We start from the raw sequence: 15,018 nt of genomic DNA on the forward strand, positions 1-15,018 counted from the left end.
TTAGTTATATGTTGTCCCAATTTATAAAACATTTTTATAAGATGTCTAGGAATTTCCTTTCTTATAAAACTTCCTGCTGAAACAAGTGCGGCTTATGAGAAGGTAGGTTTATTTGGTAATATAACAAATATTTTCTATTTAATGTTAATTTTAAATTAAAAGAGTTTAAATACTCGAAAAAACCCTAGTTATATTAGAAAAAATACAACAAACTGAACATTATGCTAACAAAAGGCAGAAGTATCTTCTAAACTCTATCTAAAAACAACCTTCTTTATTAATTTATTGCCAACTGACTTTAACCTTAAGTTTAATATATATTTGACAAGTTCTTGGATTTATGGATTTGTTTATATTTTAAAATATTAAAAATTATTTCCTGTACTGCTGCACGACTGATGGCTTGGCTCCACCACACTGAATGGCGAATGCGAATGCAATGAAGCTGACTCGTCGATGCCGACTCGATGACGATTTCTTTACACGACATTTAATTGAGAAATAATAGAATAGGTCGTGTCAAGTGTTTGTTTGGCGTTTTGGCTGGCTGAGGTCTGAGCTCTCAGCTCTAAGCCATGAGCTTTGGGATGTGAAATCTGGGAGGGCATATCGATGGGCTGCCAGCCAAATTAGCTTTGTCAAAACGCGGCTGACACGGACGCGGGGCTGTTGAGTGGCGCGGAAAAGTCTATTGCAGCGTGAAAACGCCACACGAGTCGGGCGGGTCGCATGGAGTCTCAACTGTTTAATGAAGTAGTCACAGTCGGCGGTGAAAGTCGAAGGGCCTTCGCTCGAAAAAAACAATGCCACAGCCACAGAGTCAAAGGAAAGGTGCAAAAAATACACACACACAAAACACAAGTTCACGTGTGATTGGAATGTTTAATAAATCGTCCTGCGAATTTGGGTTGAGTGAGGGGGGTGAGCAGGTCTTGGTGCAGTCAGCCGAGCACTTATAATTGCAGTTGCAGTTTGCCAAATTGCATTGTCGCCTGCCGCACAGAAAAAAGGAATACGACTTTGAGTTGCCCAGAAGGTGTGGGAATTAATCGGGCAGAAAATAATCGAGGGATTGCAGAGCTTGGGAGTTGTGGTTAAATTATAAATATCTTCAGTTATTAAATGAAATTAAACCAAATTTTCCAAGCTTCTATACTTATATATACTTTTCACTTATTTTTTATATAATACAATCAAAAAATAATGTTTTTTGAAAACTTAATCCAAATTTAAGACTCAAACAACCAAAGAAAAATAACTCCAGTCATGCTACGCACTAAAAAGTTATTTCTTGATTTATATCTTTATATCTTAAAAGCAAACGTGACTCCTCGTCATAATTGCCATACCATTCATGAACTTGAACTCAGGCCCTGGTGCAGGTGTACTGGAATTATGGCTATTTTTAATGTGGAGAAGCTGGAAAGTTCCTCGCACATTACGTCAGTCGCCGACCTGATGTCGCTCCAGGTAAACTATATATGTTAGAATCATTTTCCATGAATTCTAGGTCGCCTGCCGAGAACTGGTTTTGCAAATGGGACTATTCGTTTTTCTATAAAAAGAGAAGTGCCTTTCGGTCTGAGCTTCATTTCTCAGTCGGAAGCAGAATGAATTACTCAAAACTGGATTATATTCGCTGGATGAGCTGCATCCTCCTGCTACTGCTGGTGGCCATTACAGCCGAGGCAGCTTCATTGTGGCAACTGCCCAAGCAGGAGCAAGTCTACAAAGATTTGGGTATGTGCCGGCAGGCTACCCAAGACGAGGAGGCAGCCACTCTGAGGTGTTTGGTTAAGTCCCTGGGCCTCTGGACCGACGATAGTGGCTACCAGGCGAGGCGCATAGCCAAGATCTTTGCAGGGCACAACCAAATGGAGGAACTGATGCTGGTGGTGAACTACTGCAACCGGAGGGAAGAGCAGAGGACTCAACCGGATGAGTGGGCTTTAAGGGCCTACAGGTGTGCCACTTCCGGTAGATTCGGACATTGGGTCAGGGATTTCATGAAGCCAAAGGGGGAAGTAAATTAGTTGTATTTTATACTTAATTCCTAATGTTAATTTTAGTATATTTAATAGAAAAATAAATGGTATTTGTAAAAAAAAAATAAACCAGAAAACCAACTGAAAATTTGTTTAAAAACACATAAGCATTTTAGAATATTCCAGTTGGCGGGTTTAGTGTGCCCGCAGTTGTTTGCGATGAAAAACTCAGAGATCGGAAAATCCCAGGAACAGGGCGCGCTTTCGTGGCGTCTGGGCACACTCGAACGCGAAACCCTCAGATCGCCCGATCTGGCACTTTTGGTCGCTGGGACCGAAAAGTCTGGCAACACTGGTCCACAGTGGCGCCCCTGCCTTGCCAGTCACTGCCGCCATCTATGTCTGGCCAATAATAAGGTCTGGCGCCCTCCGGGCTTGAAATCCTTCGGAAAAACCGTTTTATTTTAAACTTGAACTTTTGACAATCGATCAGGATGATTCTGGTTCTGGCTGAGGGGCAGGGAATCCCCCCATCACTGTCCCTGGACGCCCCCTAGACCTGGACACTGTGCTGGACCAGGCGCAGGTTGGCGTTCATGAAGCACATGCCGGCGTGGTAGGCCCTGGAGCAGGAATCGGCCTCCTTGGAGTGCGTCTCCGCGCAGTGGGCAATCTTCTGGTGGGTCTCATCGTTGTGATCCACCGTTGAGCCCGCTCCCGAGAGCTGCACATGCACCTTGTGGACATCGAAGCCGTGCTCCGGGTCGTAGAATCCAAACTTCTCGAAGACGCACTCCATGTAGCAGCGGGTGACGGCGTCGTCGGGGTACTGCCACTTCTTGTACTGCTCCACCAGCTCCGCGGAGGCGTGGACCTTCTCGGCGCAAAAGTGGCGATAGGTCACCAGATCGTCGTGGCTCTTGACCACATAGCTCATGTCGTGGTGGCCGTGCTCATGGTCGGCCCACACACAGGCGGGGATCAGGACGAGGACGAGGAGGAACTTCATCTTTGCTCTGGCACAAACAGCTGCAAACTGCATTTGGCTTCGGGCTCTGCATTGGTATTTATAGGGCGACGAGACTGCATTCCGTCCTAATCTTCGAATCGAATTAACCTGCTGCCAGGTGACTGACTGACCGCCACGATTGTCCTTATCGGGGGTCAGGGGGTCGCAACGAGCACCTGCTCAGCGACCGACCGACTGACTCACGGCTTATCACAGAAAAGTAATGAGACTTTGAGCAAATTCCAATCTCATTTCAATTCAAATTATTGATGGAATTTCGAGTAATCTATGGAGTGCAGTGGCACCACCTGCAGACAGCTCACAACAACAACGTACAGTGGATAAATTAAGCCAATAATCGTGTCCAAGTCATCAAATTAAGCTAATATCAACCATAGACAGCTCCATTACCTATCAAAAGCACACAATACTTAACATAATCATCCAGGTAATAGCTACTCGTCATTCCTCCATTTAGTTTGTGCCAATCCAAAAAACACAAAACCCGAAATAAACAAAAGGGAAAGCGAAAGTTCAGTCGTAAATCTAGAAGACAACGCGGCAGGAGGTCTCGAACCGCCCACCAGCAGCAACAACAAACAATCTCAGCAGATCTTCAAACGCTCAGGTTTGACCCCAAGAGGGCCAAGTCGACTGGCATGGCAGGGCATAAGGGCATCCAGTGGACTGGAGACATGGAAGATGTGGGTGAGGACCTGGCCGCTTCGGATTGGATCAGCTACGACCTGACACTTATCACCTCTGACAGTGAACGTGACGGCGGCGAATAGAAACAAGCTATCATTCAGAGGAAAACTGGGTTTTTACACTCAAAAAAAGAAGTTTAAGAGAGTTGAAATTTAATTTAATTTAAGCTTTAATTGGAGCTTAGTCAAGTTATATTATGTATTAAGTATAAATCAAATAAAACGATTAAGTTTAACCTTCTTTATAATAATTTAATTAAATATAAATTGTGTTCCTTAGTTTATAACTATGTTTTACGCTTTTAAATTAGTACTTTTTCTTATAGCAACCACTTATTTTTTTAGTGTCTTAACCAGCAACCGTGTGTTCTGAGCCAGAGTTCGCCAAACGAAACGAAAGTGAAACCCGGTTAAAGCCCATTTGTTATGGCCCCGAGAATAAAGACATGTTGTGACCACAACAATTGCATTTCCCGAGAGCTATAGCCACGGCTCTCGTGGAGAGCTGAACAAATTCCTAGAGACCCAGTTGGTGTTCATTGCGCCTCGATTCTACACTTTCGCCCGGTTTATTGCATTCATTAAAGGCCTCGGAGAGCAATTAAATCGAAGCTAATGAAAATGCCTCCTTCAATGGGAAAGCCATTTCGGTTTTGTATTTGTTTGTGTTTTTTGATTCGAAGAGGGAATACCCTGAGACTTGAGAAAAGGGTAGCTCAGAAAGAGTAAAAGATTTACTTTACTTGCAAATCCAGTACTTGATCTCTGGCAAAGACCTACTGCAAGATTAGCCAAAAACTAGGCCAAACTCCCAGAATTTCCTGGCCATTTATGGCCCGAAAGCACATCATGACACCGCCACCACTGAAGCCCATGGAGCGCGCGCGCCCAGCTCTTGCTTGAAGACCAAGTCCAAGTCCCAGTCAAGTCTCAGTCTCTGCCGAGTTCCCCATAAAGAAACGCGCGTGCGCAGCGGCAGAAAGAGTCAGTTGGTCGTCGGCAGCCTCCGCGTAGAGTCACAACAGTTCCAGAGTCACCGAGTCGTGCTCCGGTCCGTCAAGGAGCATTTTGCATGTTTATTTGTATTTTTCATTATTTATAAAGCAACTTGTTTTCAAAGTCATTACGTGTCGTGCAGCCGCCAATTGTGAATTCTTAAAGAGCAAGTGCAAGTGCAATTGCAGACAATATATATTTATATTTTTTGGGGCTTTTCGGGAGCTTCCTCAGTGCACTCATCACCACCACCTGGTCTGCATACGAAATCCGGAGGAAATCCATAAACAAGGGCAGCCACTATGCAAATGGAAAAGGTAAGCGAGCGGCGGCGGCTGATCGATGCCTTTAAACGCCCACACAACCCCCCTCCAGCCAGCACTTTCACTTTCCGTCATAATCTAAGATTCAGATTTAGGTTCAGACTCCAGGTTTAAGGTTACAGCGGCTAGCATTAATTGCCTTTGAACGGGTCTTAGCCATGAATGCGACTGGCGACTGAGTCAGCGTCTAAGCCAGCTCAACAACTGGCCAAATGCAGGCAACTAAAAGTCAGGCAAGCCCAGCTCATGGCTCATAGCTCTTGACTTTATGGCCAGAAGTCTGCTGGCTAGAAGCAGTGGCTATTCTAATGAGTTGAAAGGAAAAATCAAATGCTTGAATGCAGAGTTAAATACTCTAGGAATGGCGAGTAGTTAACAAGAATATAAATGATTAGTTTGGTAATGAAAATATTTAAAATGAATGAAGAAAAAAGAAGCTCAAAGCATTTGATATATATATTGCTTCTAGTGTTACTCCTCTGAAAACAAATATTCAAGTTAAATAATGAAATCGTTTATATAAATTTTACTGAGACCTGATTTTCATGATTTCTAGTTCACTTTATAGTTTCAACACAATTACTAAGTACTTCTAATGTGTGCTAACTAATGCCATTAATTTATAAATTACAACAATTAAGTAATTAAAAATGTGTGGAAAGATTGAAGGGATGTGATAGATGTAATAGAAGCTATATTTACAGAAGCTTGTTAGATGAAGAAATTAATAAAACCAGAAGTAAAAGAATAATTTAATTTAATTTCTGCTTTAGAAATGCTTTACACTCTGCCTCTTGCCTATCATCACTACATTAACAGAGAAACATCAGCTCATTAATTTCCTAATTAATAATAAAATGAAAGTAAAAACAATGTCTACAAAAACATTCATTAACAAAACTCACTTTCCTATTTCACATATTTCATTTTCTCAAGAATTTGTACAAAGTAAAAGCCTAAAGAGTAACTTTTCAAGAACCCCCCTGGCCAGGTCATTTCAGTTAATTTCTCAGTCAAAGCCCATTGACTCACATGACCGACCACCCACCCAATCGAGATGTGACTCTCGATTTCTTGGCGGGCCTATGGGAAACACCCATGGCCAAGATCCAAGATCCAAGACCAAAGACCGAAGATCAAACTATTCGAACTATCACTTTTAACGCAAACACATTACAATGGCACTCGAGTTGGCCCAATTTTCGACAAAGTGGAGTGGAGCTGCACTCCGGCACTTGATCAATCTCGGCCCGATGCCGATCATTACGATTATTGTCTGGCGGTGGTGGTGGTTGTTGCTTGCCGATTCCACTCAATTCAATTTGAATCGCTTGGCGTCGATTTAATTTCACTGAAATCGAAAACGAAGCTAGAAAACAGAAAAGGAAAAGCGTTGAAAATTGCTCTGGCAATGGAGATCATGATGGGGGTATCGAGTGGGTGGAGTGTCTGAGTGGCCCGAGGAAAGTCAAAGTGAAATGCGCATGGGAAAGCAAGGCAAATTGCCAGTCAGTCTCAGTCTCAGCCTCAGCCTCAGTCAGGGCAGCCAAGCCCAGCTCTGGGTAATCCGAGTGATCCAACTGGGCCACTTGGGGATCAAGATCAGAAAAACGCGGTCACAGTTCCGCGGATCGCTCCACTGCATTTGCATGCTCTAGTACCACGAAGAGACCTCGTCTAACCGGACCTAGAGGCTCCATATCCATATCTTTGGCTTGAACCTATACACTGAAAACTAACAAAATCTTTACCCTAAAATTAAATTAATTTTAATGAATTTCTCTACCTTCTTTATATTTTTAATTCTACAAATAATTAAAGAATTTTAAACATTTTTTCCCTTAGTGTATGTAAAGCTACGTATATTCCCCCGTCCGGTTTGAACTCCGGCCATACGTAATCCAATTAAAGGAACAATCTACATTTCAATTCAAAACTAATGAAGTGTAGAGAATTCGCAACAAAGGCTGACATGTGTTGATTGTTTCGCCCAACGCCGGCGACTGACTGCAGCCCCCATTTGAAAGTATCTTTTGAGTTTCTTCTGGTCGCTCGATCCGAGCAGCTCCCATTAGTAACGAGCCACGGCTTCCCTGTAGAGCAGCTACCAACTTCCGTCAAGAAACGCCAGCACAATTGTGCGTAGTCCAAACAATCCATTGATTGATTGTCGATCGATATGGCGATCAATTAAACAGATTACGATTTTCATTGAACCAAAGATACATTTGTATCTATGTTTAGGGCGACAAATACCAGGGACAGCTGTCAATGGAAAACTGTAGCTCCGAATTCTGATTTTATTCTTACAGCGAACGCTTTTGGTTCTGCTGCTGGGCTTGGTCGTGGCTTTGCTGGCGGATTCCTCGCTTGCCGCCAGGCGTCTGCGAAAGAAGCCCAAGGTCTACAATGCCCTGATCACGACGGACGACAATCTGACCTCCAGCCGGGCCTATCCGGTCATCCAACCCACGATCCATGAGCCTGGGTATGCTCCCTTTGGACCCTACAATCCCTATGGCTTCTACAGTCCGCCGCTGGTGAGATTCGGCCAGCCAATTGTGCCGGGTTTGATGCCAAATGAGAGGGTAAGTTGTTTGATTGAAATCTGGGAAGTGGAACTACAAATTAACCATTAAATATTGCTTATAGAAATAAGATTTTAAACCCTATAATTTAAATGTATATTTTTTTGGGTCAACTTTAAATGCTTTTAAATACAATTTAGTACTATGAATAATGGTTCTTTCTTAGATATTAAAATTTAACCTTATTTTTCGAATAGCATTTAACTAAACTCTAATACTGTGGAAGTTAAATGAAATACTTTTTTAATTTACGAGTTATTAGAGTGCACTTTTAAAGCTATTAAAGTTATTAAAGTTAAGTTAATTATTAAGTGAACAAAATTATATTTTTTTAAATAATAACCATTTTCTCTTTCCAGTTGCCGTATCCCCTGCCCACTTCCTCGCAATATCCCTCGGGCTTTGCCCCCTATGAACCCCAGCAACCTGCAGAAGCCCCTGTGCAGGAACAGCAGCCTCTGCCACAGGCGCCACCCGGTAACCTGGAGCCCAAAGAAATGCCCAAGGAGCAGATGATGCCACTGCCCCTCAACCAACAGGGTTTGCCTCCCGTGCTCATCCCCCTCCCATCACATTTTCGAGGACAACCCATGCACCTGCCTCCATATCCGTACAGCCAGTATCCAGTGATCTACGACCAAGCGGGATATATACGCCAGAACTACCTGCCGCCCTACGACTACTATCCCAGCCAGGGTTACCCAACAGCAGCTCCGCCTGCCGCACCCCCGACAGAGGAGGAACAGCCACAAATACAGCCTCAGATTCAGCCTCAAATTCAGCCTCAGACTCAGCCCCAAATTCAGCCACTTCCCCTGGATAACCTGGAGCCAGCAAAGCCCAGTTTCGAGGACATACGCAACGGATCGTCAAGCAAAAACAGCGCCGTTCCGGATGTCCCGCCGCCACCAATACCATCTGGACCGAAGCGCCCAAGACCAGCGGATCCGGACAACTGATACACCCGGATAAATCCGGTCACTCAGCCGCCTCCACAAACACGTATTTATTACCATTTCGCTTAAGCATAATAATATCGATTCCGAAGCATTTGTACAATGTGTCGCTAAGTAAGAGTTCATTCAGAGATAACGAAATAAATATTAAAAAAAAAATAAATAAAATAGCGGTGAATGAACTTGGAGAGGAGGGCTCCATGGCAGTTCCCTGAGGGCTTTCCTCTGGGAATTATCTGGGTTTATCTGCCGGTTTAAGGGGCCTATATAAATGCAATGGGAGTTGCTGTGCAAAGTTACAGTTGGCACTGAAAGGGTTACGAAGAATGAAGCTGTCCCTGCTGCTGGTCCTTTGCTGCTGCTGCCTTTTGGGGTTGGGTAAGTGGAGATTTAATTTGTATTCTTGTATATTCTCCTGAATGAAAACTCTTTAAATTCATTTCATTTTCATTTATTTAATATCAAAATATTTTTTCAAGTCCTTGGCGACTCTAAAGTGGTAACCTTACCACCATTCATACGCAGTCGCTATAGTCTGCGTTGGCGTAAGACCACAACCACCACCATGGCCCCGCCGGAAGCCACCACTGCACCGGCCTTGCCAGCCCAGGAGGCAGTGACTCCCAGCGTTTCACCCAGGTTGGCCACCTCCACCGCCAATGTGGATTATGATTATTACGGGAATGGTGAATCCGAAAACATAGTGCACAAGTAAAGGAAAATCTATTTAAAATGACTAACAAACATAACCAGAGCGGTCTAAGGATCCTAAAAAATATGTTAGAGGACATCACCGTACAGCATTTAAATGTATAAAATTATATTCGCAATAAAATAAATAAACTATAACCTTAAAAAAATTATTTAATATGTTGCTAAAATAAAAGTGTTGTTTATATGAAATTAATAATAATATAAAAGACTATTTATAATATAAATTTTATATGTATAAAATAAGTACTTTAATTTTTTGGCTCCTGCTGATCAGATACTTAAAAACATTTTCAAAAATAAGTACAATATTATAGATTTTTTTTGTCATACGAATTAAGGACAAAATAAAGTCAGGGATAAAAAAAAGAATTTAAAATGTATTTTAAATTGTTTATTATTTGTAAAAATTATTATTATATTAAATATATAGACAGTAGTCCTCTCCAAGTAAGTTTATTTGACACAATTTCTAAAAAACAAACCATAAAAATCCCCTTTAAATTGTAAATTTTAATCTAACGGTCACAAGATTTCCCTGTGACTGTCATTTTGTATAGCAGAAGGTATGCCAGATGAGTTGGCATCCCCACGCCGAACAGCTGTTCACACCGGAAAACAACAACAAAATACACAAAACAACAACAAACTAGTTTTAGAAAAACCAAAAACAAAAATGTTACTAAATATTAAGTGCGCCCAGAATGTGCTTAAGCTAAACTTTGGAAAGGCGGCAGCCAATCTGCTTGCCAATCGCCTCAAATCGGGTTATCTCACGCCACTGCAGCAACAACAAACGCGAGGAGCCGGGTTAGGTGAGTCAAGGGGGAAAGGCGGGGAGCGGAGAGTGTAGAGTCGAGAAACTGAGCTTTAATTATTCGCGCAGCTCTCCACAAATCTCAGTTCTGTATTCGCCAGCAGCGAAAACAGCAGCAGCAGCAGCAACTGGTGGCAGTTCGGTTCTCCGGAGACTTTACGGCACTCAGAAGAAAGAAACCCCAGCGAAAAAGAGCAAAATGGTGGTAAGTACAATAGGCAGGCAATAGGTAATTGCTCGGATCAAGGGCGAAGCCGAGAAATCGAGAGGTGGCTTATCGCCTGGCGAATATAAGACGCGACCCCAAGGTCCAGCTGTGGAGTTTAAGCATGTGGTTTAATACCCTGTAAGAAGGGAATCACTGATTTAGGGTGCCAGTGAACCTGACTTTAAGTAATAAAGATTAAGAAGAGGCCGTAATACACCCTACACTCTAAGACTTTCACCAAAATAGTTAGTTACAGCTCTTAGAGATCCTATCGAGTGTGCCTTAAAAAAGTTTGACTTTAAAACAAAGTATTATTGAGCAAAATCTCGATTTAAATTTTAAATTTACAGCTTCGCTTACTTGAACCAGTTTCAGCGGCATTTGTGAGTCAAAACACGCGTATATATAGCCTCAAAACTGGAATTTCTATACAAGTCACAGCCTTTAAGGAGAGGAATTCCTCCAAAACAGGCAATTATTATGAGCTAATGAGTTAAATAAGGAGAAAGTATATAATTTTTAGCAAAAATAAAGCCTCTGTCATAAATTCCATCATAATCCTCCATTCTGTTTAGGAAATCAAACTTACATTCTTGATTTCTTGACAACGCAGGTGCGACTAAACGAACAGGAGCGTGCTGAGAAGCTGCAGCCACTACTGGACTGCGGCTGGACCCTGGTCGAGGGCCGCGATGCCATCTTCAAGCAGTACGTCCTCAAGGATTTTAACCAGGCCTTCGCCTTCATGACTGGCGTTGCCCTGCTGGCCGAGAAGATTAACCATCATCCCGAGTGGTTCAACGTCTACAACAAGGTGGACGTCACACTGTCCACACACGACGTTGGAGGCCTTAGTTCGCAGGACATTCGCATGGCCAACTACCTGGAGACCCAGGCCAATTTGTTGAAATAAATGAAATTGTTTGTTGAGTTAGTTAGCTAGTTGTCTTATTTTCTCGGTTTCAGCTCAGCAGAGATTTGCTGAAGATTTGATAGTCGGCTTCTTCGAGCACATCCGGGGAGATCTCATCCTTACCGTAACCGAGCTGCTTGTAGAAGGATATGGACTGCTCGTTGTTGTTGAGCACGGTGAGCATGAGCTTCTCCAGGTGCCAGTGGCGGGCGCAGTCCTCCAGTATTTGCATCATGAACTTGCCCAGGCCTTTTCTTTGGTGAGCCGCCGCCACCTGCATCTCATAGCTGCCGGAAGATTGGTCAACTCTAGCCAGATTGTGGAAATTGTAGTTGTGGGTCTTACCAGTACAGCACACAGTCGCCGTGATCCATGTCGAAGCGAAACATGGAGTAGGCCACGTTCTCCTTCTTGTCATTCTGGACCACCAAGTAGCGCGCCCAGTTCTTGTTCAGCTCCGCCGCCTTGATCTTCGGCTGCCAGCCCATCTTCAGCTGCTTGTAGAAGGGGCCCACATTGGTCTCGGCCAGTTTGAATGCCCATTTCAGCATCTTGGGATCGGCGTCCGTCTGGTGCGACACAGCAGCTTAAATTCCTCGCCATTTGGAGCCTTGTAGCACTGATAGCTGAGCGATTCCAGTGGGTTCTTGCCCTGGCAGCCGTCTCCACGAATCTCTGTTTGGCCCCCTGGCTGAGTTCGTCTTGGTGCGGCATTATTTTGGTGGAAATTGTTCAGCAAAAATTGAAGCGCGCAAATCAGAGATGTCAAAAGTGGTGTCAACAAACAACGATAAACGATAGTGTCTGTATCGATGGAATCATCGATATTTGAAAATAAGTTTTTTGGGGGGGATAAAGTGTGAAAATTGTTGAAATTTATAATAATTTTATTGATTTTTAAGTTTCTTATTCCTAAATGTCTTAGATAACAAATATATGTTTCATACTTTCTTCATAATAAGACCAAGATTTATCGGCCCGATACTATCGGGAAACTGGCATCACTAGTGATAACAGCCGAGTGCCAGTTGTTAAAATTTATTTATTTTAATACACCTTTTTGCATTTACTTAGAGTAAGAATGTATGCCAGACTACTCCGCAACGTTGGAGCCAATGTCAGGTGAGAATACAGGCTCCAGCTGCCGCCAGATGCCATTAGAATCAACAGGTTCCACTTCCAGAACGATTACATAAACTTGTACAATTTGTTTTTGTTTTCTCCCCCCGGTCACAGGTGCTTTGCCACCGAAGCCACCCCCAAGGTGCGGCCCATCAACAAGATCCTGATCTCCAACCGGGGCGAGATCGCCTGCCGTGTGATCCGCACCGCCCGCAAGCTGGGCGTTCGCACTGTGGCCGTGTTTTCCGATCCCGACGAGAAGAGCCTGCACACACAGCTGGCGGATGAGGCGTATCGCGTGGGCGAGGCCGCCTCCTCCGCCTCGTATCTGCGTGGTGAGCACATCTTGAACATTGCCAAGAAATCAGGCGCACAGGCCATCCACCCGGGCTATGGCTTCCTCTCCGAGTCCGTGGAGTTCGCGGAGCTGTGCCAGCGGGAGGGCGTCATCTTTATGGGGCCACCTAGCTCCGCCATCCGAGACATGGGCATCAAGAGCACGAGCAAGGCGATAATGGCTGCTGCCGGAGTGCCCATCATCAACGGCTACCATGGCGAGGATCAGTCCGATGAGTGCCTGCAGAGGGAGGCGCAGATCATTGGCTTTCCGTTGATGATCAAGGCCGTGCGTGGTGGCGGCGGCAAGGGCATGCGAATTGCCGAGAAGCCGGAGGACTTTCTCACCGCCCTGAACTCTGCCCGTACCGAGTCCCAGAAGTCCTTTGGCGACAGCTCCGTGCTGCTGGAGCGCTATGTGCGCTCTCCCCGTCACGTGGAGGTCCAGGTCTTTGCCGATCAGTATGGCGATGCTGTTTACCTGTGGGAACGCGACTGCTCCGTGCAGCGTCGTCACCAGAAGATTATTGAAGAGGCGCCAGCGGTATGTATGGAGATTTAGCCTTAATAGATTCTTCCTTTAACCTTTGTTAATTGCTCAGCCTGGTCTGTCGGAGGAGCTGCGTCGCGAACTGGGCGAGGCCGCTGTCCGAGCTGCCAAGGCCGTGGGCTACGTTGGAGCCGGCACAGTGGAGTTTATTCTGGACAAGGAAGATCTCTCGTTCCACTTCATGGAGATGAACACCCGGCTGCAGGTCGAGCATCCCATCTCCGAGATGATCACAGCCACCGACCTGGTCGAGTGGCAGATTCGCATTGCCGCCGGCGAGCCCCTGCCGCTGAAGCAGTCTGAGATCACCCGCCGTGGCCATGCCTTCGAGGCTCGCATCTATGCCGAGAATCCGAGGGGAGGTTTCCTGCCCGGAGCAGGACCACTGCGTTACCTGTCCACGCCCCAGCCCAGCGCTGAGGTGCGCGTGGAGACCGGTGTCCGCGAGGGCGACGAGGTTTCTGTGCACTATGATCCCATGATAGCCAAGCTGGTGGTGTGGGGCGAGAACCGCTCCCAAGCGCTCAACTCGCTGATTGCTCGACTGGGCGAGTACCATGTAAGTTGATGTCACAATCTTTGCTTTCTGGTTATTACATTTTTATTGATTTTTAGATCTCTGGCTTGGAGACGAACATCAATTTCCTCATCGACCTGGCCTCGCATCCCGAGTTCCAGCTGGCCAACGTACACACGGGCTTTATCGATCAGCACTTTGACACCCTCTTTCCGCCGATTGTGATCAGCCCCCAGCAGGTGGGCCAAGCTGCCCTGGCCCTGGTCTTTAATGAATTGCAGTCGGCCTTCAGCAACAGCAGCGGAGGAAGCCGGGATGCCTTTGCAGCCACACCTAATCTTCGCCTGAATTACGACTTGATCCGGACCTATAACCTAAAGGCCAATGACAAAGGTAAACATTAATTTAGATTATTAATTAGATTGTCTTATACATAACTTATTTTTCATTTAGTTTACTCCGTGGCTGTGAAGTTCAATGGGGAAGATGTTCAAGTTCAGGTGGACAATGGCGTTTGGCAAAAGATCAAAGCAGAAAGAGTCTTAGATGGCGAACGCCTCAAGATCCGTGCCAATATTGATAGCAATATCACCACCTACAATGCCAATATTGATGGAGCCAGTGTGGTCCTGTTCTTGGAGGTAGATTATCCATGAAAAGTTACTGTTTTTCCCTAAATTTATCGTTTTAACAGAGCGGAAAACTGGACTTTGAGCTGGTGCAGCCCAAGTTCTTGAGTGCTCAGGTGGATCAACTGGGAGGAGGTGGCTCCAGGGTGGTGGCACCCATACCTGGAGTTTTGGAGAAGGTCCTGGTGAAGCCAGGTGATCAGGTCAAGAAGGGCGACAGCTTGGCTGTGCTTATTGGTGGGTTTCAACACATTTCTATATTGTTTTATATTTTAAATTTAAATGTTATGCCTTTTTAACAGCCATGAAAATGGAGCACATCCTGAAGGCACCCAAGGATGCCGTCATCAAGTCGATTGGCGGAGCCGAGGGCGACAATGTGGCCAAGGGAGCGGCAGTGATTACATTCGTTGACGAGGAGGTGGCCAAGTAAACTGGGCCAACCCAAGTACCAGGGATTTTGTTGCATTTATCTACAAGTATATAAATATTCGGAATATTTCAACGTCCAGGGATAACCAAGTGCATTTATTAGAGTTAAGCGTCCATTTAATGGAAGAATTATGTTGTTTTTTGTCCCTTTATGGCATTAAAAATGTTAAAACCCTTTCATTTCACAAAGCATACTGAAAAAAGTGAAGTTTTCATTTT

The 15,018-nt window shown here is 44.7% G+C and overlaps 7 protein-coding genes across 8 annotated transcripts; 5 read left to right on the plus strand and 2 right to left on the minus strand.

Annotated features, from left to right (window-relative positions):
* The first annotated feature begins 1,586 nt into the window (after positions 1–1,586).
* Obp99d (Odorant-binding protein 99d) lies at positions 1,587–2,108 on the plus strand. Its single transcript, XM_017170990.3, has one exon. The coding sequence runs from the start codon at positions 1,611–1,613 to the stop codon at positions 2,031–2,033; it is 423 nt and encodes a 140-aa protein (XP_017026479.1). The 5' UTR covers positions 1,587–1,610; the 3' UTR covers positions 2,034–2,108.
* A 337-nt stretch (positions 2,109–2,445) lies between these two features.
* On the minus strand, positions 2,446–3,013 carry Obp99b (Odorant-binding protein 99b). The gene has a single exon (XM_017171039.3). It carries the CDS (start codon positions 2,992–2,994, stop codon positions 2,539–2,541), a length of 456 nt encoding a protein of 151 aa, XP_017026528.1. The 5' UTR covers positions 2,995–3,013; the 3' UTR covers positions 2,446–2,538.
* Positions 3,014–4,738: 1,725 nt separating this feature from the next.
* LOC108077602 (uncharacterized) lies at positions 4,739–8,696 on the plus strand. Of its 2 annotated transcripts, none has more exons than XM_017171002.3 (3): positions 4,739–5,014; positions 7,333–7,608; positions 7,968–8,696. In XM_017171002.3, the coding sequence occupies exons 1-3, from the start codon at positions 5,000–5,002 to the stop codon at positions 8,565–8,567; spliced, it is 891 nt and encodes a 296-aa protein (XP_017026491.1). In that variant the 5' UTR covers positions 4,739–4,999; the 3' UTR covers positions 8,568–8,696. The 2 variants fall into 2 exon arrangements, with proteins under 2 accessions (XP_017026491.1, XP_070142837.1); XM_070286736.1 differs by lacking the exon at positions 4,739–5,014 and adding an exon at positions 7,018–7,158.
* A 179-nt stretch (positions 8,697–8,875) lies between these two features.
* On the plus strand, positions 8,876–9,354 carry LOC108077607 (uncharacterized). Its single transcript, XM_017171016.2, has 2 exons — positions 8,876–8,942; positions 9,044–9,354. The coding sequence occupies exons 1-2, from the start codon at positions 8,891–8,893 to the stop codon at positions 9,277–9,279; spliced, it is 288 nt and encodes a 95-aa protein (XP_017026505.1). The 5' UTR covers positions 8,876–8,890; the 3' UTR covers positions 9,280–9,354.
* Positions 9,355–9,731: 377 nt separating this feature from the next.
* On the plus strand, positions 9,732–11,234 carry Pcd (pterin-4a-carbinolamine dehydratase). Its single transcript, XM_070286635.1, has 3 exons — positions 9,732–10,085; positions 10,144–10,297; positions 10,914–11,234. The coding sequence occupies exons 1-3, from the start codon at positions 9,844–9,846 to the stop codon at positions 11,211–11,213; spliced, it is 696 nt and encodes a 231-aa protein (XP_070142736.1). The 5' UTR covers positions 9,732–9,843; the 3' UTR covers positions 11,214–11,234.
* Positions 11,225–12,056, minus strand: Naa40 (N-alpha-acetyltransferase 40). The gene is given in 4 exon segments (XM_017170979.3): positions 11,225–11,500; positions 11,559–11,787; positions 11,790–11,864; positions 11,867–12,056. Coding segments are annotated over 4 exon segments (603 nt in total). The 5' UTR covers positions 11,928–12,056; the 3' UTR covers positions 11,225–11,262.
* A 131-nt stretch (positions 12,057–12,187) lies between these two features.
* On the plus strand, positions 12,188–14,991 carry Mccc1 (Methylcrotonoyl-CoA carboxylase 1). Its single transcript, XM_017171128.3, has 7 exons — positions 12,188–12,335; positions 12,450–13,215; positions 13,274–13,780; positions 13,837–14,131; positions 14,192–14,379; positions 14,433–14,604; positions 14,670–14,991. Exons 1-7 carry the CDS (start codon positions 12,295–12,297, stop codon positions 14,798–14,800), a joined length of 2,100 nt encoding a protein of 699 aa, XP_017026617.1. The 5' UTR covers positions 12,188–12,294; the 3' UTR covers positions 14,801–14,991.
* Positions 14,992–15,018: the final 27 nt, after the last annotated feature.

Source organism: Drosophila kikkawai, chromosome 3R, assembly GCF_030179895.1.
Source record: "Drosophila kikkawai strain 14028-0561.14 chromosome 3R, DkikHiC1v2, whole genome shotgun sequence".
NCBI classification, from domain to species: Eukaryota; Metazoa; Arthropoda; class Insecta; order Diptera; family Drosophilidae; genus Drosophila; species Drosophila kikkawai.